This window comes from Leptodactylus fuscus, chromosome 5, assembly GCF_031893055.1.
Source record: "Leptodactylus fuscus isolate aLepFus1 chromosome 5, aLepFus1.hap2, whole genome shotgun sequence".
Lineage (NCBI taxonomy): Eukaryota > Metazoa > Chordata > Amphibia > Anura > Leptodactylidae > Leptodactylus > Leptodactylus fuscus.
Window position 1 is genome coordinate 209,842,729 of NC_134269.1, and position 24,528 is coordinate 209,867,256.

The 24,528-nt window shown below is 46.7% G+C and overlaps 1 protein-coding gene across 3 annotated transcripts; it reads left to right on the forward strand.

The window, feature by feature from the left end:
• Positions 1-820: 820 nt before the first annotated feature.
• On the forward strand, positions 821-23,125 carry PPARA (peroxisome proliferator activated receptor alpha). 3 transcript variants are annotated; one of them, XM_075275173.1, is made up of 8 exons: positions 821-987; positions 11,952-12,058; positions 13,534-13,788; positions 14,876-15,036; positions 16,106-16,244; positions 16,793-16,992; positions 18,477-18,924; positions 20,188-23,125. In XM_075275173.1, the coding sequence occupies exons 3-8, from the start codon at positions 13,560-13,562 to the stop codon at positions 20,433-20,435; spliced, it is 1,425 nt and encodes a 474-aa protein (XP_075131274.1). In that variant the 5' UTR covers positions 821-987; positions 11,952-12,058; positions 13,534-13,559; the 3' UTR covers positions 20,436-23,125. The 3 variants fall into 3 exon arrangements, with proteins under 3 accessions (XP_075131274.1, XP_075131272.1, XP_075131271.1); XM_075275171.1 differs by having other exon boundaries at positions 821-970; XM_075275170.1 differs by lacking the exon at positions 821-987 and having other exon boundaries at positions 11,800-12,058.
• The last annotated feature ends 1,403 nt before the right edge of the window (positions 23,126-24,528 follow it).

Genomic DNA, 24,528 nt, shown 5'->3' on the forward strand with positions numbered 1-24,528 from the left:
TTCGGGTCCAGTATCTGTATACAGGAGGGTTCGGGTCCAGTGTCTGTATACAGGAGGGTTCGGGTCCAGTGTCTGTATACAGGAGGGTTCGGGTCCAGTGTCTGTATACAGGAGGGTTCGGGTCCAGTGTCTGTATACAGGAGGGTTCGGGTCCAGTGTCTGTATACAGGAGGGTTCGGGTCCAGTGTCTGTATACAGCGGGGTCTGGTCTGGGTCTGTATACAGGAGGGTTCGGGTCCAGTGTCTGTATACAGGAGGGTCTGGTCTGGGTCTGTATACAAGAGGGTTCGGGTCCAGTGTCTGTATACAGGAGGGTTCGGGTCCAGTGTCTGTATACAGGAGGGTTCGGGTCCAGTGTCTGTATACAGGAGGGTCTGGTCTGTATAGAGATGTATATGGTGTACTGTGGGTGGTATAAAGTGGGGTCTATATAATGGGGGGCCTATGTGTAGGCTAACAACCAATCACTGTTCAGGTTTCATTCTCTCTATGGTGTTGGATAAATGTAACACGCCTTCTGATTGGTTGCTATGGACTCTATGGCCAGTCTTTCTGCTGTGACAGTTCTGCTCTCTGGCGCCCTCTATGTGTGAAGCAGCGCCCACTGATGACTCGTCTATAGAATAATAATAATAATATTATCACCTCAGTGCCCCGCCCAAGGCGCTCATGTGACCGTGACGTCAGCAGACGGCTGTAGTTACTGGTTGCCATGTCGCTGTCGCCTCCTTCTGGTGGAGCGGCCAATGGCGGTGCCCGGGCCGGGAGGTGTGTGAGGGGGACAGGGCTCGTCTCCCTCCTCCCACGGGCGTCACATCCGGCCCTGTCACAGGACAGAACAAACAAGGACGAGCCGGGGAGCCCGGGACCCCAAATACAGGGGAGAACACCTGTACCCCGAGAGCTGGAACCGGGGGAGACAGCGCCACCTGCAGCCCGGGGGACCCCTGTACCTGAGGGGCGGAGAGAGGTCAGTGACAGCTACAGGTCAGCACAGCCTGCCTATTAACCCCTGCCCTGCCAGCACTGAGAGAATTAACCCCTGGTCTGCCAGCACTGATAGCCTCACACTATTAACCTCTGCTCTGCCAGCACTGAGAGAGTAACTATTAACCCCTACCCTGCCAGCACTGATAGTGACACTATTAACCCCTACCCTGCCAGCACTGATAGAGTAACTATTAACCCCTGCTCTGCCAGCACTGGTAGCCTGACACTATTAACCCCTACCCTGCCAGCCTGACAATATTAACCCCTACCAGCACTGATAGAGTATTAACCCCTGCTCTGCCAGCACTGATAGAGTATTAACCCCTGCTCTGCCAGCACTGATAGAGTATTAACCCCTGCTCTGCCAGCACTGGTAGCCTGACACTATTAACCCCTACCAGCACTGTTAGTGACACTATTAACCCCTACCCTGCCAGCACTGATAGCCTCACGCTATTAACCCCTGCTCTGCCAGCACTGGTAGCCTGACACTATTAACCCCTACCCTGCCAGCACTGATAGCCTGACACTATTAACCCCTACCCTGCCAGCACTGATAGCCTCACACTATTAACCCCTACCCTGCTAATGTAGCACTTTAACCCTTTTGCTGCCAGCATTGATAGCCTATAACTATTAACCCTCGCTGATGCTAGTAACCCCTTCTGTGCTGCCTAACTCTCCAATACTTAAAAAGAAACCATATTAATTGCGTTTAACGTGGAGCAATAAAGAAACGTTCTTATTATTCTGTAAGTTCTGGCTCCCCATTATTAGGTAATGCTGTTAACCCCTCAGCTGCTGTCACTGATTAATGCCCTCTATTAACCCACCATTTGTTCTAGTGGTCAGCGCAGACCCCAGAGGTCGTAACCCCATTGATCAGGATGTGATGGCATCTCAATACAGATATTATATCAGTCCTATATCTTATATCGGTGTGTAATGTCCCGTATAGTGAGTGCAGCGTCCTCTACCTATAGGGGGCAGTATATTATATATCTTATATTGGCGTGTAATGTCCCATATAGTGAGCGCAGCGTTACCTACCTATAGGAGGCAGTATATTATATATCTTATATTGGTGTGTAATGTCCCATATAGTGAGCGCAGCGTCCTCTACCTATAGGGGGCAGTATATATTGGCAGGTAATGTCCCGTATAGTGAGCGCAGCGTCCTCTACCTATAGGGGGCAGTATATTATATATCTTATATTGGTGTGTAATGTCCCGTATAGTGAGCGCAGCGTCCTCTACCTATAGGGGGCAGTATATTATATATCTTATATTGGTGTGTAATGTCCCATATAGTGAGCGCAGCGTCCTCTACCTATAGGAGGCAGTATATTATATATCTTATATTGGTGTGTAATGTCCCGTATAGTGAGCGCAGCGTCCTCTACCTATAGGGGGCAGTATATTATATATCTTATATTGGTGTGTAATGTCCCATATAGTGAGCGCAGCGTCCTCTACCTATAGGGGGCAGTATATTATATATCTTATATTGGTGTGTAATGTCCCATATAGTGAGCGCAGCGTCCTCTACCTATAGGAGGCAGTATATTATATATCTTATATTGGCGTGTAATGTCCTCTGCTTATCAGTCTATAGGATCCCTGGACCCTCCGCCATAAGTGCTGATCTCAGGAGTAAGTCATCTGCCCTTCAGACCCTCCCAGGGTGTGCTAACCTCCAGGCCTGTGTACACAGTGTGAATATTGCTGTAGTTATACATCCCCCATTCCTGCACTCTTCACCCCCAGGACCTGAGCGACAGGAAAAGCCTCTCACACGGCTGCTTGTCTTGGAAGTGGGGGAGGATGGGGAAGTCTGCAGACAAAGCCTATTATAGAGCAGCCCGGATCACTATAACCGCCATCATGTCAGGCCTGTCCTGCATCATACAGACAGCCCATTGATTTACAACTGTGTAATACTTCATGTCCCCTGTGGTGGCGCTGCAGGGAAATTCTACACGTGCTGTTAGGTGTCTGTATAGGTACTAGTCAGTCACTGGAGGTCACAGGACATCTTCAGTAGGGTGACTTTCCCAAGACACTATATTATGACCTATGGGTGGACTCTGCGGTTTACAGAAACTTGGCGGTGATTATCGGCAAAATGGCGACTATCATCCACATGCGGCCGCCACAGTGTGAGAAAGTATCCTTAAAGGGATTTTACCATCTAGACAACAAGAACCCCTTCTCAAATAATTGGTGATCAGCTGTGATCGGCACTGGAGACAGCGGCCACTACTGGAGTAATGTGGTATTACATTGAAAAGAAGGGGTGACCTTGTATTACATAGTCACGTTGAGTTCTCCATGGCTATTGGGGGTGGTATCTGAGCAAGAAAGCCCCCTTCCATGATGTCTTTATAATTGTAGTGTATGGAGAGTGGTCTCCCTTTAACTTCCATTTACATCAAGGAATCCGTCTAGACGTCTTGCGACTAAAGCCAGGACTACCATGCGACATGTGACACTGAAACTTTTGTTGCGCCACTTTTTGTTGTAAGACTCTCAATGGTTTTGGATTGCAACATCATGTGACTGTGACGTGTCTGTCGCAGACCTTAAAGGGGTTTTATGGGCTAAACTTTCTGATGATCTATCCCAAAGGTAGGTCATCAATATTAGATTATTGAGGGCCCGGCAACCAGGACAGCAGCTGATACACACAGAATGCAACAGGAAGCAGACAGCGCTGTTCTCTGTGTAGTGGTCAGACCCGGTACTGCAGATCTGCTCCCATTTCCTTGGCTGGAGGCCTAGCTGCAATAACCTGCTTTGACCACTAGACAGAGAACTGCGCTGTCTGCTTCCTGCCCAGTTTCCTTTGTATCAGCTGATGAGAGTAGCAGTGTCAGACCCCACTGATGTGATATCAGGATAGGCCCCTTTATCAGTCCTTGGACTCGTTCTCATCCCCTCGTGACTATAATCTTATATGTATATTAGCAATAGCTAAAATCTTTTGTTGCGTCTACCTCTTTAAGATTCGGTAGCACCTCCAGTTTTTAAGAAAAGCATTTTCCATTCAGTCTGGCGCTGATTCATAAAAATCTCTGACACTTGTTTTTTTCGGCCCAGATTTTTCCAGTCCTCGATGCCGGATGTCATGTGCACAGTAGCCGGCCCAGACTCCTGTTGTATTTGGCCGGGGTCCTGAGTGGGGTTGGTATTTGCAGAATACAGGAAGGTGACGTCATCTTGGCTGACTTTACGGGACCAAGTACTTGGAGTCCTGACTTTGAGGGTTACAGATCTCCAGCCAGCAAGGGCATTCTGTATCAGGCTCTAAGGCCTTAAAGGGCAGCTCCACTTTGGACTTACCCGTTACTTGTTAGAAGGCTAATTTAACCATGAAATCTATGGATTAATGTATGGACTACCTAGGTGGCGGTTTGCCGGAATATCCCTTTACTAGTCCTCTTTGTGGACAACTGGGTGACAACCATTATGACTGCCATCGATTCCACTCAGGGGTTGTCACCAAGCTTGTCCATACTCTTGTATGATGTATCTGCCCAGGTATATAGCTGTGTCTTTGTTGCTCTTGTGCTGCTGCATAACTGGTCAAATTTACCATCACCCTTGTGATGGCGGCCATGTTGGTTGTCACTCAGCCTTCAGAGAAGCTGATAGGATAGATTGGCGGCCATATTGGTTGTCACTCCACTTTTAGAGAAGCTAATAGGATTGGAATGGCGGCCATATTGGTTGTCACTCAGCCCTTACAAAGGCTTACAGAATGGCGGCCATATTGGTTGTCACTCAGCCCTTACAGAAGCTGATAGGTTAGAATGGCGGCCATATTGGTTGTCACTCAGCCCTTACAGAAGCTGATAGGGTAGAATGGCGGCCATTTTGGTTGACACTCAGCCGTTACAGAAGCTGATAGGATACAATGGCGGCCATATTGGTTGTCACTCCACCTTTAGAAAGGCTGATAGGACTGGAATGGCAGCCATGTTGGTTGTCACTCAGCCTTCAGAGAAGCTGATAGGACTAGAATCGGACAGAAGAGGAAGACTTCAGGAGACTTGGAGGAAATTTTCTTTAAAAAGATCCTTCGTAAACCAGCGCCACAACTGTCCACAGGTTGTATGTGGTATTGCACCCTCATCACTTTGCTGTAATATCATACACACAACCCATAGGCGCGGTATTTGGACAATGGCAGCTATGATACATGACAGGGTAACGGGCCACAACCTCATCTATGGGCCATCTGATCCCAATTCCAAGATTTAGAAATTAGGGGAATTTATTTATTTTTTTTGCGTCTCAGATTGATGTTGTTGTGCATATCTAATACCAGGGGTGATCTGTGACTGCGGAGAGTGAGTTTCCATTAGGATTACGTCGCTCCTGTCACATGGCACGCTCTTGGCAGCAGCGGCGCCCCCCGGACACATGCACAGTTTCCACTGGCAGCATGAAGAACATTCTGAGCGGTCCGTCAGGCCGGAGACAAGTGTGAGCTGGAGAGATTCCCACCGTGACACCCAGTGTGATACACGCGGCCTATTTAGGGGGTCCTGGAAAGCGAATTGAGAGGCAGCAGGGGCAGTGACCGAATCAGGGCTTCTGATTGGTCCAGAGGACTCGGGCCCCTTCGTAAAAGGAACTTAGTGAAGGATCTGGGGGCCAAATCAATGCTGTTGTGTTTAGACTGGATACATTGTGCCAAACCCCCAGCTGTGAGAGGTATAAGGTCTATACAGTTCTCAGCCTCAAGACTTCCATTCACTGACAGCAAACAGAAATCTTGTACATGGAGAGGAATCGGTCCACTATATCTGTTATATACCCACACTGCTCTCCCCATCGTCTGTGAACAAAGCTTTATTGTTCTGACAAGGTTTTAGTGCGGCGACGTCAGGAACAAACTGTGCGCGGCCTTAATGAGGGATTAATTCTGTAATGATCAGAAGGGATGTAAAAAAAAACCCCGCCATGAACCGCTCCTTTATTCCCCGCCACGGCCTGAGGTAAGGGGGCGAGGACTAATATTGTGAGGTAACTCTGCAGGACCCTCGGCAGGGTCATGTGAGGTCATGGGTCGGTGCCTGTGGTCGCCCCCCCACCCTCACTAATAAGCAGGTGGTATTTTTGGTTGTGGAGCCGAAAGAAGAAACACAACAATGTGCAACGTGGCCAGTTATATAACAAGCAGCGCTGCCCCTGAGGTCGCCCATACAGAGCCCTGCTGTGCCCCATTGTTACGGGGTACAGAGGAGACAGCAGTGTATGGACCCCAGAGGCCTACTGTAGGGTGAGGCTGCTGTGACTACTGGGGAAGGTGGGAGGGGAGGGCTGCCATCATGACTAGTGTAACGTAATCGCTGTGACTACTGGGGTAGGTGGGATTGTAGCCCTGCTGGGACTAGTGTATGTATGTATGTATGCAAGGGACTTGCTGTGACTACTAGGGAAGGTGGGAGGGGAGGGCTGCCATGACTAGTGTAACGTAATCGCTGTGACTACTTGGGTAGGTGGAATAGTAGCCCTGCTGGGACTAGTGTATGTATGGAAGGTACTTGCTGTGACTACTGGGGAAGGTGGGATGGTAGCCCTGCTGGGACTAGTGTATGTATGGAAGGTACTTGCTGTGACTACTGGGGAAGATGGGAGGGTAGCCCTGCTGTGACTAGTGTATATATGGAAGGTACTCACTGTGACTACTAAGAAAGGTGGGAGGGGAGGGCTGCCATGACTAGTGTAACATAATCGCTGTGACTATTGGGGTAGGTTGGATAGTAGCCCTGCTGTGAGTAGTGTATGTATGTATGTATGTATGTAAGGTACTCGCTGTGACTACTAGGGAAGGTGGGATGGTAGGGCTGCTGTGACTAGTGTATGTATGTAAGGGACTTGCTGTGACTACTGGGGAAGGTGGGAGGGTAGGGATGCTGTGACTAGTGTATGTATGTATATAAGGTACTCGCTGTGACTACTGGGGAAGAATGATGGTAGGCCTGCTGTGACTAGTGTGGTTCTCTCCCAATGGAGTGACGATATCCCCTCAATAGTGTGTCTATGTCAGATACTTGCTGTGACTACTGGGGACATAGGAATGGTAGGCCTGCTGTGACTAGTGTGTGTACGTGGGTGTGAACTTCTGGGGAAGTTGGGATGGTATGGCTGCATTGACTAAGGGGTTCATGCTGTGACTACTCGGGACATTGGGAAGGTAGAATTGCTGTGACTAATGTATGAGAGGGTGCAAGCTCTCACTATTGGGAAAGTTGGGGTGGTAGGATGGTGTAAATATATGGGGTGCCTTCTGTGACCAATGGGGATGTAGATATACTAGCACTGCTGTGACTACTAGTGAGGTTAGGATGGTCGGGCTGTGGTAGTGCGTGTGTATTTAGGAGTACTATTATGGGGCACCTGCAGTGATCACTAGGTTGGTGTTGTAACTACTGAATAAATGGGAGGTCGTCTCTGGTGACAGGAAGTGCAACAGAGGGAACAGGCCGCAGCAGACGTGTGCCGGATGGACAGTCGTGTGCTATATTCTGCTCCATTGTGGGCTGTGCATGAGTTTGGAGGTGTGAACAGAGAACCTAAAAAATGAGCAGTATGTGATGGGGAAGGGGGGGGATGTTTGGGGAAGTACGGGAGATTTCCATGAATGTTTTTCCCTCCCATTGCGTACCGATCGGCTTCTTCAGACGACTTTTATTGAATGTGTGTGGATGACTTAAGTCTTATACTTGTGGCCTGGAAGCCGCTCCGTCGTTTAGCAGGTCCTTCTGAGCTGAAGTTGACCAAGACTAAAAAAACATGGCGGCTTTCTTTCAAAAACAGCGCCATATTAAGGTTGTGCGCAGTATTGCAGTTCAGCCCCATTCACTTCAGTTGCATTGGACAGGGCACTGTTTGTGCAATCGGCCGTCTCTTTTTTTTTTTTTTTTTTTCACCCTTAACAATCCCTTTAAGGGATCACTAAGGCGATTGATCAAAATGACACTAAAGGAAAGTGGAGCAGTTTCCAGTAGCAACCAGTCCCAATCCAGTTCTCTTCGTATCAAGGTCCTTAACAAAATGAACTGAAAGCAGTGACCTTATTGGTTACTATGGACGTCTACTCTCTAGTAACGGGCCTGACCACAATTACTGTCATGATCTTATAAAAATGGAAGCAACCATTTAGTAGCCGAGGGGGTGATTCACAAGGGTAAAACATGGTGTGATTGAGGTGAATAAACCCTCGCGGTCACATTGCACGTTTCACGACTATCTGGTGATCTTTGTACACACAAGGTGTGACTTATTCTAGTCATATCTAGCCCGATCATGAGGCCAGACGGGGGCCATTACAACATTTTCTCATCCCTCATGTCGGGTGTAAAGTTTAGGCTCCCCCCCCCCCCAATACAACACCACCTTTGTATTGTAGCTCCACTGCTTTCACATGAATACTGCAGAGCTGCAATACCACATGTACTCCAAGGTCAAGAGTGGCGCTATTTCTGACAGGAAGGAAGGAAAATAAAAATTAAAATGAGCTACAATGGGACTAGAGAGTGGCTGGGTACTTGGAAGGTACGTGTGCTCCTTAAAGGAACTTATCACCCGGACAAGTTTATAGTCAGGTTTACATTAGATAAGGAAATCTTTATGGTCCCCTATAAAACCTGACCTAGTTGGCACTGCGGCACCCAATAAATGACCCTCAAAGTGCATGAGAAAGTCCATAGTTGTCTGCTCCGCCTTCCTCAGGACACTTTCCGATTCTGATGAGTCACAGCTACTGTTTGTCATGTGACCGTTTACTGATTGGCTGAGCAGGCTCACTGAGGGGAGGGGCTTATACAAGCAGCTATTCTGATCACTACTTAAAGAGACCTTCTTAGAGGTGGAATATAAAGGGGGCCATTGCCTTGGGGAAGGAGGGATTTGGGGGTTTAAAGGTAAGGCCAGGGGAGGGCTTAGGGGACAACTTGAGGGGTAGGGTAAGGTATTTTTAATAAATTGCAGATTATAGATTGGCAGTTAATTTAGTGGGGCCCCTACAGGTCATGCAAGGGGTAGCCGTCAGTAGGGAGGACATGGCTGTGTTGGTGGGGTCAGGTACCTGCAGGTACATCCACTGACCAGTTGGTTGGGTTGAGGTGTCACAATTCGGATCGGTCTCTTCTAAGATGTATTTGTGCTTGTAGTGTAATATTTTGGCCAATTCTGATACTTATTTTTGTGTGTGTGGGAAGGGGCCAGGGTTTAGTATCCGGGGGCCCTTAGCATGTCCGCCTTGTACTTAGGCATGTTTAGCCTGACCCTGTGGTACACATGTGGTTAATGGCCGGACTCCTATCACCCAGTATGCAGAAGTCCGTCTTGTGGTCAGTGATAAAGGCCGGAAAGGAGCGGCCGCAGGCTACAGGCGAGATAAGAGGCGCTATCTACTGGGCAGTGTGTCTGCGTCCACTTACTTGACACGTAAAGATTTTGGCTTCAAATTGGGCAAACAACCTTATAATTCACAATATGGCGATTATCGGACTGTTCTCCATTAAGGTGTCTGACGATAGGCCAGGGACTCCAAAAGTGAATGGTCATGGAGGCGACTCTTGCCCATACCCCACGTCACATAGCTTGAGGCCCTTTCCATGTTTTGCACTGTGGCCCTATGGTTCCTTGTCGGGCCCCGGATGTATGCACGCCTCGCTCTGTGCGGTCTCGAGCTGCCTGAGTGTTTTTCAGTGAGTTAAACATTCATAGTGGAATGTCATGGAGTTTACCATGGACCTTAGGACCCGGCCCCGCCATGACACGGCTCTCTCCTACCATAGGGTCACGTACGCCGCACCGCCAGATATTCACCCTGACACAACATCAGGGTGAATACAGTCCTGTGCCCCAGAGGTTGGTGACCCCTCCTGATATATGGCCGCCATCTGTGTTACATCGGGAACAAATAGGACACGGATTAGTGTAAAGTCCTCACTAGGAGCGGCGTCAGCACCTCCATGATTACCGGCAGATTACAGGACATTACACTGGGATAAAGCCAGAGGAGGAGGGGGTATATAGAAGGTATACGGGACTGCTGTATACAGTGTCAGAGCCCGCTGATGACCTCATCAGAGACTACTGTGTGTTATCCTGGTGGCTGCGCTCATTGATAAATATACATATATAGAGGCGCCCCCTACTGATAGCCTAGAGCTCTGCAGGTTCTGGATTATAAACAATATGTCACCCAGCTTTCCAGTATACCCTGCCTGTCACATATGGCGGCCACCCGACGGCATGGCAATCCCCATTGTGAGACAATATCCATGGCCTTGGGATACGTCATCAATATCAGATCAGTGATGTCATCAGACTCTGCACATTACATGTCTCAGTGACGTCATGTAGCGGTTACATAGTGTTGTGTTGTGTCCTCACAGGACTTTCTATATCAATCGCTGGTTTTGCTGTCTCTCTGGACCACGACCTTTCCTTCTTGTGTTTTTAATGACACTCATGTGACTTGTGATTATTAAAATGTTTCATATTTTTGTTATATTTTGTATATTTGATATATATTTTGGGTGTTTATCCTTGTAGGTAGTTTATTGTATATTGTTGTAGGTATTATATTACATGTAGGTAGTATGTTGTATGTAAGTATATTGTATGTAGGTAGGTAGTATATTGTGTATTACATGTAGGTAGTATATTACATGTATGTAGGTCGTATATTGGTTGTAGGTAGTATATTATATGTTGGTTTTATATTGTATGTAGGTAGTATATTGTATCTTACATGTAGGTAGTATATTATATGTATGTAGGTAGTATGTCTGTTATATGTAGTGGTTGGATACCGGTTTGATTATTTCCTATGGCTTAGAGATCTTCAGGTTATTCGTGTATCGCTCTGTCTGTCCTGTATCCGCTCTTGTATCTGCTCTCGTCTCCTTTCCACTTCCTTTGTGGTTTCGATGACATATTGTATACTCGGCTCCTGTCACTTGCTGTATAACCCTCTACACTTGCGTGTCCTGTTCTTCCTGTATCTCCCTGTACACACTATAGACATGTCACCTCCAGCCCTTTCCTCTGTAGTCACCAGATGACCACTTATTGCTCCCTTGAGTCATGTGATCTGACGTTATCATCTGCGGCCACTACTGTCTGGATATATTCGGGGTGATCAGAAAACCTAACCATAAGGACAGTGTATGACAGAATCCTGTCTGCCGGCAGCCACCACTAGAGGGAGCTCAGCAGTTTACCGCATACTATGTTGTTATAGGAACTCAAAGCTCCAGAGCTCTCCCTAGTGGTGGCTGCTGGTAGCATTCTATCCAGGATTGTAATATACATGACATATTCTTAGAATAGACCCCCCCGGACCCCCCTCGATCAGGTATCTGAAGAGACCGCAGCACTCAGGTGCACTCTATGGTCTCTTCATTGAATACTCGGCGCCATACAATGTATAGTGGCTGAGCTTGGTATTGCAGTTTAACCCCATTCACTTGAATGGGACTGAGCTGCACACAGGCCACATTATGAATGAGCGCGAGGTTACTGGCCTGTGAAGCAGTAGTGGCTCCCCCATCTAATATGTGGGGTCTTGGTTATCTGAGCCCCCCCCCCCCCCCCCCCCCCCCTCATTCAGAAGGGCTGATAGAAACCCTCCAGAGCTTAGGTTTACTGTCCCTTTAAATAACCTCAGGTTATGGGGCGGCCATTGTGTTGGACTATTCTAATAAAACTGCGTAATCTTTGAATAGACTTTGGTCACATGACCCGGAGCGTTCCACTGTGTCGTCCAGGCGGGGCCGGTACATGTCAGCTGGTTAATGATTTCACGCAGAGCTGTAATGATTAATCCATTAGCCGCTGCTAATCGCCCTGGAAGAGACAGGAGACATTGGCACGCCGCGCTCTCTGCCGCCAGACCGTACGCTTACTGAAATTACCTCTCCTTTTACTTTTCGCAGAACAAACTTTCTTTCGGATAAGAAAAATGTCTCCTCCGCCAATAGGATGTCCCTGACGGCCATGGTGGCCCCTCCAGAATCTCTATGGTCGGCGGGATATTAAAATGGTAAGAGCCAATTATATATCCCTTTTATTTGCCCCTATTTGTGTGTGGGGGGAGGGGGTTACCCTAGATCTGGTCCGGTATTGTGAATAGAATGCTAGAAGTGCAGTAAAGACTGACACTATGGCAAAGTAATAGGAGGAAGGGAACTTGGGGTGTGTATATAGGAATGCTATAACGTTAGCTGATCCCATAGGGTTCCTGTAGCAGATGGAGGTTCAGTTTGGGGGCCAGCGCCCAGTGAAGGGTGCCCGTAAATGGTGCAAAGCTTTACCGTGACTTGGGTTACATGTGGGTGGCGCTACATTTCACCTACATATCCCTGCGTCATAGAGTTCAATAAACTTTATTGCTTGCTCAGGCTATCTGTATCAACCACACGGTAAAGATACGCCATCACTTTCACCCCTGAACGTGATAAGCGGCTTCCTTACACACGTGGCACCGCTTATCTCAGCAGGAAGCCATAGTATGTGACAGGTCTGTGCTTCTCCTGATGGCAGCCATGTCCTGCCCCCAGTTATCTCATGTGTCGTCCCCACTGACACTATGGTGGAGGTAGTATGTTTTGGTGGCAGGAATGGCGCTTCATCATGTGAACACACCGCTACTGTGTGCAGGATAAATGGAACTCCGCTGCGGGTAAGGGGAGCACACGGTGTGCCAGGCTGTTACATGTTTAAAGGGATAGTCCATGTATCTGTGGAGGAGAGGGAAAGTCTAAAATAGTCTGCCTGCTACGCTAAAAATGGCGGTGGCACGTGCGGCATGCGCTACTATATGTCTGTGTGCACACGGACCAAAAATACACCGGTCTGACACGACATTCACATCTGTGGCAGATATTCTAGATGATAAAGTCCTGTAAGTCCGGGGATGTGCTTTTAAAAACAAAAACTGCATCCGACAGACCCCATTGCAATCAACGGGGTCCCTTCAGTCTGACTGACAAACTGACACCTGAGTTACTAAAAACAGCGCCACATCTGCTTCTAGGTTGTGTGTAGTACTGCAGCTCAGCCCCATTTACTTCAATTAAGCTTATCTACAATACCAAACACAACCTATTGACAAGTATGGCGCTGTTTCAGGCAGCCATGTGTTTCTTAAAGGGGTATTCTGATCCTATATAGCGAGGGTATATTGCCAGGATGATCAGTGGGGCCCTCAGTCATCCTGAGACTGTAGGGGTGCAGAATAGCACAACATGGGCCTTATTTATTAAGACCCAATCAGAGCGCAGCTTTCATGTATTAAACCGCTCTGGAAAAATGAAAGCTGTGCTGTGATTGGTTGCTACGAGCAACATACAGGTTTAAAAATTGAGGCCTAGCGGCAGGTCAGGCCTTACTCCTTACTGTCCGCTGTCTCAGGCCTGTTGTGTAGATCCAAATTACCGTAGTAACCAAAGTTCGCCTACAGCGTGGGGTCTTGGCGGCCATATTGCTTATTTCTAACCACGCTCTCCTTCCTTGCAGTGTAATGATCACAGACCCAACCTGCCATGTCCGCCATCATGGTAGACACCGATGGAGAGTTCTGTTCCATAACTCCTCTGGAGGACGATGACCTCGGGAGCCCGCTGACCACCGAATTCCTCCCCGATATTGGGGACATCCAGGACATCTCCCAGAGCATCGAAGAAAATGGATCCACCTCATTCAGCGCGGCCGAGTACACGTATCTGGGGAACAGTCCTGGGTCCAACGGCTCAGTCAGCACGGACCTAACAGGTGAGCGGGCGGGCGGGCGGGGTAAGTGGTGGACGAGCCTATGGTCTGTGAGAACTTAGTAGGTTCTATGGGCTACGAAATGTCCCTTATGGGCTACTGTAGAGTGTCACATCAGGTGATAGATCTAGGATTTGAGAAGGGGCAGAGGCCAGGTCTAAGCGAGGCCATAGTAGATATATTTTTTTCCCTCCATTGCTGTTTTTGAGACTTTGTGATGTTTCCTTGAAGTGCCAGGAGCTTCAAGGAGGAAACTGAAAGACCAAGGAGGAAATGGGGGATGGGAAGGGGGCATGGAGGGGCACATTGTGTTTAGTGTTGTGTCTGAAATTCCAGGATCTTTTGTAGAGATTTCGGACCCCAAAAATGACAAATTCACAACATTTCATCAGACCCTAAAAAGTGTCACCCAACTTTCCTATTGCTCAGAATGCTAAAGGGGTCTTAATATGAATGACTTATTCTTAAAGGGTTTGTCCATGAATTATACCAAACTCAGAGGTCACACCCACTTATTCCTGTTGCTCCGTCATACAGTCCCAATCCCCTTTCCCTCTGTGGAAGTGAAGGGGGCTCACGTGACCGCTAAGATAGTTCACTAGCCTCAAAAGTCACTGCTGAGGCTACGGACCTGGTCTCATCAGTCATGTGACCTGGCCTGGCAAGTCCTGGGGATCGGGACTGTACAACGGAGCGGTGCACTAGGAATAGGTGAGGGTTTGCTTTAATTTAATGTATTTATTTATTTTTATTTACCCCCACCTTGGCCCTACTGAGTTTGCTATACTTCCTGGACAACCCCTTTAAGATGGATTCCCCCCCATCTGAAACGGATGATCTGATTCCCAGCAACCTGCACGATCGACTGACTGAAGGGACTCTGGCACAGCGCTATAAATTGTGTAATGGTTGTGAGTGGTACTGCAGCAGTCTCCCCGATTTAAAGAGAATTACAGTACCATTCACCACCACTATACAATGTATGGCGCTGTCCTGGCACTGGAGCACCTTCAGCTGATCGGTGGGGATACCGCTGACACACTAGTCCTGCCCTGTCATGTGACACTGTTGGTTTGTCTTCCTCTTGTAGACACGCTGTCACCTGCCTCCAGTCCGTCCTCCGTCACCTTCCCAGCACCGGCTGGTGGCACAGAAGATCAGCCCAACAAGCAGCTGCACCTCGAGTGTCGGGTCTGTGGGGACAAGGCGTCAGGATTTCATTATGGGGTCCACGCGTGTGAGGGCTGTAAGGTGAGCCATGATGCTGCAACCACCTTTACTAAGCATTCATTCATTAAAGGAATTGTTTTAGATCATTTTTGGAAAACAGCGCCACTCTTTGAATGGGTTATGCCTGGTATTGCAACTTTAAAAGAAGTCCTGCCACCTCTCCTGGCCTATTGTATTTCAGGAAATGTTTGTGTTTTTCATGAAGTAACACTGACGGTGCATGCTTTCTCATAAATGTGCATTGTGCGATTCCTCTGTTATTCCTCCTGGAAGTGTATGAATAAAGTTATAGCTGGTTGTTACTGGCTGCGGATGTGTCCCTGCAATCTGACAGAACTGGTTCAGTCTGTAGAAACACCCAGTTGTCAATGTAGGAAGGAACCAGGAGGAACTACAGAGGAGTGACACGATGTAAAGTAACAGGTGAGGAGAGGTGAAGGTGTTGTCTGTCTCTCCCGGGCGCCATGTGCTGAGTGCTGGGATTTTCATCTAATGTGTCACCCATTGCGGTTAATGTTGGATGCGGCGCTGGTCATGTGATCGTTTGCTGTGTGTCTCGTCCAAGATGCCACTCAAGACTGGAGATGTTGTGGGTCCGGGACAGGGGGATTACACATACTTCTAGGCCTGGACTTCAATCCCCTCCTGGGGTCCCTTACAGATGCCTCATCCCTACTCAAATCAGACTTAAGGTTTTTTTTCCCTTTTGATCTGTTCTCATCCAGGGAGGGGCTTGAGCACCATATTTGGTCGTACATTCAGCAGCAGTTTAAAGGAATTGTCCACTTTACTTAATCATGGCGGTCTATGCATTACACAGTACCTTATAAAACCAATAATATGTCTGAGTAACGCCTTACTTGTCCTGTGGTGGCGCTGTGGGGAATCAAAACAGTTATTCCTCTGTAGATCGCTGTCGATCATTGGGGATCTAAGTGATAGGACACACTGTGATCAGTGGACAGCTCCTTTTACAAAAAAAAAAAATAAAAAAAATTTTTGTTGTTTTTTTTTTCCTCCTGATCCCCTACAGATATAGATGGCGTAATAATCCTGATTAATATGTTTGGGCATCTTCTATTTTTTTTAGGGTTTTTTCAGAAGAACAATACGCCTAAAGCTGGTGTATGACAGGTGTGAACGGGTGTGTAAAATCCAGAAAAAGAATAGGAACAAGTGCCAATATTGCCGGTTCGAAAAGTGCCTTAGTGTGGGGATGTCTCATAATGGTGAGTGAGGTCATTACCACGTGAGGGGTGGAGCTTAAGTCTTGTGTCCTGCTACAGACAGGACAAGGGGGGGAGAGGCACCTGCTGCAGCCAGTTGTCTTACAATCTGGTGACAGTACAAGAGGTGAGGCTTAACAATCTGTGTGCCCTGGTGCAGACAAGTGGGGGGATGGCTCCTGCTGCTCCTGTGACCCCATGAGGGGTGGGACTTAAAAATCTCTGTGACCTGCGGCAAACAGGGCAAGGGGGGAGAGGCACCTACTGCAGCCAGGTGTCTTTCATTCTGTTGACATTTTGTTAACAATCTGTGTGCCCTGGTGCAGACAGGACTAGGGGGGAGGCTCCTGCTGCAGCCAGTTGTCATACAACCAGCCACATGACAGTGGGTGGAGGTGGGGGACATGGCTAAGCGCTTGGGACTCCCAGAAGATTTCTGAATATATTTCTCAGTTTTACTTCCTGGGATATTTTTCAGTATTTTGGGCGTCTTCCACATTTACTGCCCCTTTCTGTACTTGTACTTGATGTCTTTCACTTTCCCTTTTCAGCAATTCGTTTTGGGAGAATGCCCCGCTCCGAGAAAGCAAAGCTGACGGCGGAGATTCTCACGTGTGAACAAGATGTCAAGGACTCGCAAATGGCCGATCTCCTGTCCCTGGCCAAGCTCATCTACGAGGCCTATCAGAAAAACTTCAATATGAACAAAGTTAAAGCAAGAGCCATCCTCACCGGGAAGGGGAGCAACTCCGTAAGTGCAAGGACAGAATCTTTAAAAGGATTAGAACAACATAGCTGTTTTATTCCAGAAACAGCACCTCACCTGTCTGTGGGTTTTGTCTGGTATTGCAGTCCATCTCTATTCAAGTGAATAGGCAGAGCTGTAATAGCATAAACAACCCTTGGGTAAATATGGCGCTGCTTTTGTAAGAGTTGTTTGACTGACATCCCCTTTAACTCTTATTTAAAGGCATAGACTATCACAGGGCTATACCATCACTTCATCATTGTAGGGGTCTGGCTGTCAGGACCACCGCCATTCCTTAACTGGAGCTGTGCTGCTATACATTGCATGCCAGTGCCTATAGATCTAGGGAATGACTGTGGTCCTGGAGTTCGGCCCCTCTGATCTGAGTGGGGGGTGGGGTACATTTCCAACCCACACCCCTACAAACTGGGATGTAAAACACCTTTGATCTTTCTCCCACCACAAATCATAAAGTTGTCCAATCCCTTTATAACTTGTTGTTACCCCGTTCAGGACCGGTCTCTATTGGCCAGGGGGAGCAGTGACTACACAAAGTGTCTCTTGGTTTGGAGGACCCGACAAGTCCCTGCCTAGATAGACAACACAATGATTTCTATAAGAGCTGTGTAATGCTTAATTTTCCCAGTGGGGGAGCTGTAGGGAAATTGAGTCCATGCTGCCGATTTCCCTATTTAACAGTTTATTGCTGGAGTTCCAGTTTACAAGTGATCGTCCTCCACCCCTCCCCCAAGGGGTGTAGTTCCTTCCGGTTAGTGGTTGCCTCCTCCCGGAGCGGTGTAACCTTTAGATCGGATGACTGTGACCTGTGTGACCTCATGGATTTGTTTATTACACACTAGTCATTCTGAGTGAGCATTTGTAATCCGGCTCTTTAAGAGTTAAACGTCCTCGTGCAGCAACTGTGTGCGGTGTCGGGTTAATCAATGCACTGTCAATATACAAAGTACAAGTGTGCAGAGTGCGAGCGCGCCTGACGCCCGGCGAGAGGACCAATGGCTGTCCTCCAAATCACATCTGAAAAGTATCTGACAAGATGTCTGGAGGAAGGGGGCGCCGTAACCAAGGCCTCTCCATAAGACCACAGCCCTTCACAAGCTCCAGTACACCTAATAGATGCTGCAGACCACTCTGAATAGTACAGTCCCTCTGTTACTCCTCCTGGAAGCGGGGCATTACCTAATGGCTGCATGTCCTTACACCCCCCGATACTGTTAGCGCTGCTTGGACAGACTCTTTAGATACAAAGATAAGGGGAACGGCCAATTTTAAATGGCTTCCCAATTTCCAGGAGGAATAACTGAGTAACAATAGAGCGTTGTAAGAAAAGATGTTCCAGAATTCTTATTTTCGGGGTCTTTGTCTGGACATAGATGATTTGGAAACCAACACAGGGAATGTTTTTTATGCAGATGTATAATTTTTTTCCCTCCTCATTTTGTCGCTTGTCCCTCTATTTTCTCCGGCAGCCGTTTGTTATCCATGACATGGAGACCCTGTGCATGGCAGAAAAGACTTTAGTAGCCAAGCTCGTGGCCAACGGTATACAGAACAAGGAGGCCGAGGTACGCATCTTCCATTGCTGCCAGTGCACGTCGGTGGAGACTGTGACAGAACTGACCGAATTTGCCAAATCCATACCAGGATTTACCGAACTGGACCTGAACGATCAGGTGACCTTGTTAAAATATGGCGTCTACGAGGCGATGTTTGCCATGCTCGCTTCTGTCATGAACAAAGACGGGATGTTGGTGGCGTACGGGAATGGTTTTATCACCAGGGAGTTCCTGAAGAGTCTACGGAAGCCTATAGGGGACATGATGGAACCCAAATTTGAGTTTGCCATGAAGTTCAACGCTCTGGAGCTGGATGACAGTGACATCTCTCTGTTTGTGGCCGCCCTGATCTGCTGTGGAGGTAGGTGGCCCTTCATACGCAACACTGCATTATTTAATTTTTATTTTTTTAATTAATACTATTCAAGTTTTATTGACACTGAACATTATAATGACTCATTTAACATAATCCAGAGGTGGAATTTTTTTTTTTTTTTTTAGCATATGCACATTTGTCGTTTTTAAAAATATTTTTATGACATTATAATCTCAGTGATATCCTCTGTTACTAGTGCTCAGGCTACTGCTAGTTAGTGTACAGGCAGTTTTGGGGTCCCCCTCCCCTTATGACCTAAGCACTGTATATAGCATTGTCTGCTCCTCCCTCATTTTCTATTAGTCATTCATAAAGTGCCTTGTTTCCTAGCTCAGAAGCCTATAGGTGGCAGTAGAGAGGCGGTTTTCTTCCTGCTGGAGAAGAGCTGTTTTGTATATTTGTTATTCCCTTCTACTCCAAAGCACCATTCACTCTCTCCTTCCCCTTGTAAATATTTTCCCCAGTAGTTTTCCCAGTCCATCTCCTTCTCCCTACTGGCAGCTGTAAATAGTCCCCAGAAATTAGTCAGTGTCCTTCCAACTCTTGGAAATTTAATGGGAGAAGGGCCTGTTTATATATACAGTACAGATACCAGAGGGGAGAAGGAGATGGACTGGGGAATTTTATTGAGAGCTTTATTTTCTGCTTTAAGTCCATCTCTTTATCCCTCTTCTATCTGTAAATCTAGTCCCCTGTGAATTCTGCGGTCAGTCTACTTCCCCTTCTGGCAGCTGTAAATATATTCTACAGTAAGTTCCCCATTCAGTCGTTTTTCACCACTAGTAACGGTAATATAGTCTCCAATGACTTCCCCTGTCTCCTCTCCCCTCTGCTAGCTGTAATATAGTCACCAATCCATCTTCTTCACCCTCTGGTAGCTATAAATATAGACACCAATATGTTCTCCATTAAGTCTTCTTCTACAGCTGGTCGCTATGAATATGGCTCTGTCAGTCTCCTTCATCCTCAAGAAGCTACAACTCTGTCAGTCTCCTTCCCCCTCTGTCAATAATAATATAGTCCTTAGTATGTTCCCCTGCACTTAGCCCAGTCCTTGCTGTATGCTGCCACTCTCCTGCATAGACGCTATTTGTATAGGCCACTGTTTAGTGAACAGATGATCTGACACTGGGGAGAGTGACTGAGCATGTGCGTCCACAAGCACTCTGCAGAAGGTGGACATAAACCTTAATATTCATGTTGAACACCAGGTGGAGCTGTCTCATTTTCTTTTCTGTCCTGTTGCAGACCGTCCAGGACTGTTGAATGTACCAAGTATAGAGAAGATGCAAGAGAACATCGTCCACGTCCTGAAGCTTCATCTGCAGTCCAACCACCCGGATGACAACTTCCTCTTCCCCAAACTCCTACAGAAAATGGCCGACTTGAGGCAGCTTGTGACTGAGCACGCTCTACTCGTGCAAACCATTAAAAAGACTGAAACCGATGCTGCGCTCCATCCGCTACTGCAAGAGATCTACAAGGACATGTACTGAGGACCCGTAGCTATGATTTCAGGGTGCGCGCTTCCTGTCTCCATGGGTCTATCTGTACATAGATATTTCCCACCCACCCGAAAAAACGAGTTTGTTCTCAAGCTTCTGTGCCTTCTACAAATGTTTCCACCGAAGAGTGTTGACACTACACCGTTCCGTCGGTCTTCCTTGTTATATTAACAAAATGAAGTAACTTTTTGAAATATTTTTTGAAATTTTCATTTTGACGATCAAATTTTTTATTTTATTTTTTTTTTGTCAAAAATCGGTCAAAAAAAAAAAATTCTAGAAAATCTAGCAATACGTATACACATCTCAGGTTAGCTTCTCAAGAGCAGACGAAACCCTCCCATAGGCATGGTACACCAAGAAGATACAAGACCCAAAACCAGGAGGTACACAGAAAATTTTTGAAAAATTTTTGGGGGACTTTTTTTTGAAGCTTCCAATATTATTCACTTATTGGAGACTGTGAGTCTATTGGTACTTACTGCCACCCCTCGGTTGTCGAAACGTGCCACCCAATTTATGGCAACTCTGATTGGACCACTTTGGATTTTAACAAATTGGTGCCGTGGCCTTAAAGGAGACAAAATGGCACCTGGCTGCCACGAAGAGACCACGGCCTCCCGGATTAACCCTCGATAACCTATACCTCCCCCCACACCGCAGTCAGATATGAGATATTTTCAGGCTTCCTAACTCAAGAAGAAATAGAAATCTATTTTACAATTTATGGTAGATGCCGAAAAACTGAATGTTTTTGGAATATATTTGTAAAGGTACTTTTTGATGTTTTTTTAAAATTAAAAAAAAAAGCAGATTTTTTTTTTTAATAGGTTACACTACAAACCTAAAAAAGGACAGGACACCAACCAAGTGGTAGAGTCATCCTGGGTACTGGTCAGTGGACATTGATGTTTATATTTTTTTTTGGAATTGTTAAATTCCAGATTTTTTTGTTTTTTTTTTGTTTTTTTTACGAGTTGGTGAAATTTTCTAGAATTAAATTCAGTTTTAACATCTGGGGGATGATTTAGTCATTTTAACAGAATTTATTGAATTTCTATAAAAAGGAGGGCGGCTATTTTTTTTTTTTTTAAATGGCTAAAAATATTTAGAATATTGATTATCCAAGTGAATTCAGAATTTATTCATGAGAAATGCACTGGTCAGAATTTAGTTATTACATTTTGTTTTTCCTCTCAGGGATATTTGGAGTTGCTTCCTTATATAAGTTAAATATGCACTTTTTTTTTTGTTATTGGTGGCAATATTCTCACTTGTCAGGTCCATAAATCCTCAGTAAATTATTATTATTTTTTTTTAAGTGTAGGTAAATTTTTTTAAATTTTTTTTGAATATATATAATGCAGGTGTAAAGCAAAGTCTGCAATACACCACTAAAGAAAAGTGTCTTTGCAGTGTATCTGTGTGAGATCAGTCCATACAATGAAGTCTATGGAGCGTCTGTTTTGTAGATAGGAAGCAGTCTATAAAATTGTCATTACTGTTGAGCGAGTAGTATTCAATCGAATACTTCGCCGGTACAGGTATGCGTGTAAGCGGCTGAACACCAAGGGGTTAGGCTGGTCATACATGGCTGTAATGCAAGTCCAAAATTGAGGGGTTTCAATTGCGGACACATTGTATTCAATGCGGCCTCCTACACCAGCGGATATTTTATCCGTGGGCCGCAATTTATAGAGCATGTCTGTAATGGCCGTGAATTGCGGCACTGCATGGACTCGCCCGTAGAACTCTATGGGCGAGTGCGGCAGGACACGGACGTCTGCGGAGTCTATGTTGCCGATCAGCAACTTGCAGACCGTACATTCAATATGGTTGTGTGAGACCAGTCTTAAACGCATCGAATATTTGAAGCTTGGTGTTTGGCCGCTTACACGCATTCCTATACTGGCGAGGTATTCGATCGAAAACTACTCGCTCATCTCTAATTGTCATTTCTTTTCTAAGCAGGCAGCAGAGTAAGGTTGTGTTGTGGTGCAGAACAGTCCCTATGCACTTCTCTCTTCCTCCCCTCTCCATAGACTTCTAGTGTACAGATCTGATCAGGGATAAGAGGAACTTTCCTTATTACAAAGTTTTTTATCTTCACCCATGCTATGAATTTATGAGGAAAAAAAGTTTACTTACACTTTCATCACGGAGTTCATTCCCAACTGGACACCTATAGAAAGTAACTATCGAGATTTTTAGTTTTTTAGGTGGAAATTTCTAAATTTGTCCCCCACATGGACTAATCCAATGACTTCTGTGCAGAGCAATTGTAGAACAGTTATGAGAGTGGCAGCCAGGGGGGAGGGGGTCACAAACTTACTGACTGTATATAGGCTGTAACACTGTATACTCCAGCAGCGTTATACTGGAAATATCTTCTGTGTATTGGCTGCAGTTCACACAGGAGACGGTGAGAGTCTCGTAGGTTTGGGGTCATAAACTGAATGGTTTGTTTGCTGCACACCGGGGCATTACTAGATATTGTAAAGGGAATCCTATAGTCGTCCATCACCTATATACCATTATACTTTAGAGCAGTGAGGTCAGGCCTGTGGGTGGCGCTGTCCTAGAGAAATGTTCTGCAACTTTTTTTTTTTTCCCCCCATTTTTCTTTTGTGTTTTTGAATTGCTGCTTTTACATTTTATGTACTATGTGAATTATATGATATCGGACAAAATAAATCTCTATATATTTTTATGGTTGCACCTATATTATTGTCACTGCTGAGGAGTCTATGGAATCAAACTATCCCTTTAAGGGGTACGAACACTTTTGCAACAAAAAAAAACAAAAAAAAAAACTAAATCACTTTGATAAGAGTTTAACCAGGTCCAGACCCACACAGAGTATCTGAAGAGGCTGCACACTGCCACACACTGGATAGTGGCCGTGCTTGGTACTGCAGCTCAGTCACTTGTGATGTCACCAATCACACTGATGACCTAAGAACAGGTTTACAATATGTAAGCAGAGCTGTATACACAACGGTACAAGATTTATTTGCTGTTGTATTGGAGGAATCACATTGGTTATCGGAGTCTCCCGCCCTGGTGTGTGGTGCGGTCTCTGCGGTTATCTCTCTCCCCGCCCTGTTATCTATCTCACGTCTCCCGGGTATATACACGACATAATCTGCCGCTCCTCATGTAATAATCTCTTTATGATGCGCTAATTCCATTTTAATTGGGAAGGTTTAGAGACGGTTACGCCTCGGGCTGCGGGAAGTGAGAGCGCTAAGAAGATTACAGGCGGATGTGATGGCTAAACTTTATTGCCGTTATATAAATGTGATCTTGTGACTTCCATCATAACAGGAATACCTGCTGTATACTGGCTATATACTGGCCAGGACTGATAGCAGGGGATATATACCTGTAAGCCCCCGCCCATACTGACAGCTCTACAAGTACACAGTAAATGACAAGCCGTCTATAGGCAGGCGGGGAAAGCGACTCACAGGATTTCTCCAATGCCCCGTACAGATGTAGCAGAGGTAACCAGCTCTGCTACATCTGTATATAAATGGCCAACGTAGGACCTGCCAGATGCCAATCATTTCTGGGGGATACAGCCTGGTACACGTGGGCACCACTATGGGGGGGGGGGGGGGGGGATACAGCCTGGTACATGTGAGCGCCACTATGGGGGGGATACAGCCTGGTACACGTGGGCACCACTATGGGGGGGGGGGGGGATACAGCCTGGTACACGTGAGCGCCACTATGGGGGGATACAGCCTGGTACACGTGGGCACCACTATGGGGGGGATACAGCCTGGTACACGTGGGCACCACTATGGGGGGGATACAGCCTGGTACACGTGGGCACCACTATGGGGGGGATACAGCCTGGTACACGTGGGCACCACTATGGGGGGGATACAGCCTGGTACACGTGGGCACCACTATGGGGGGGATACAGCCTGGTACATGTGGGCACCACTATGGGGGGGATTAAGGGGTCTAACACAGCTTGGGCCTGGCTGGAATTGGGGATTCTTTCCCCCCTGTCAGTGTATAGTCGCCGCCTCCTACTACACCGCTATTCCAGCCACACACACTCTCTTGGCTC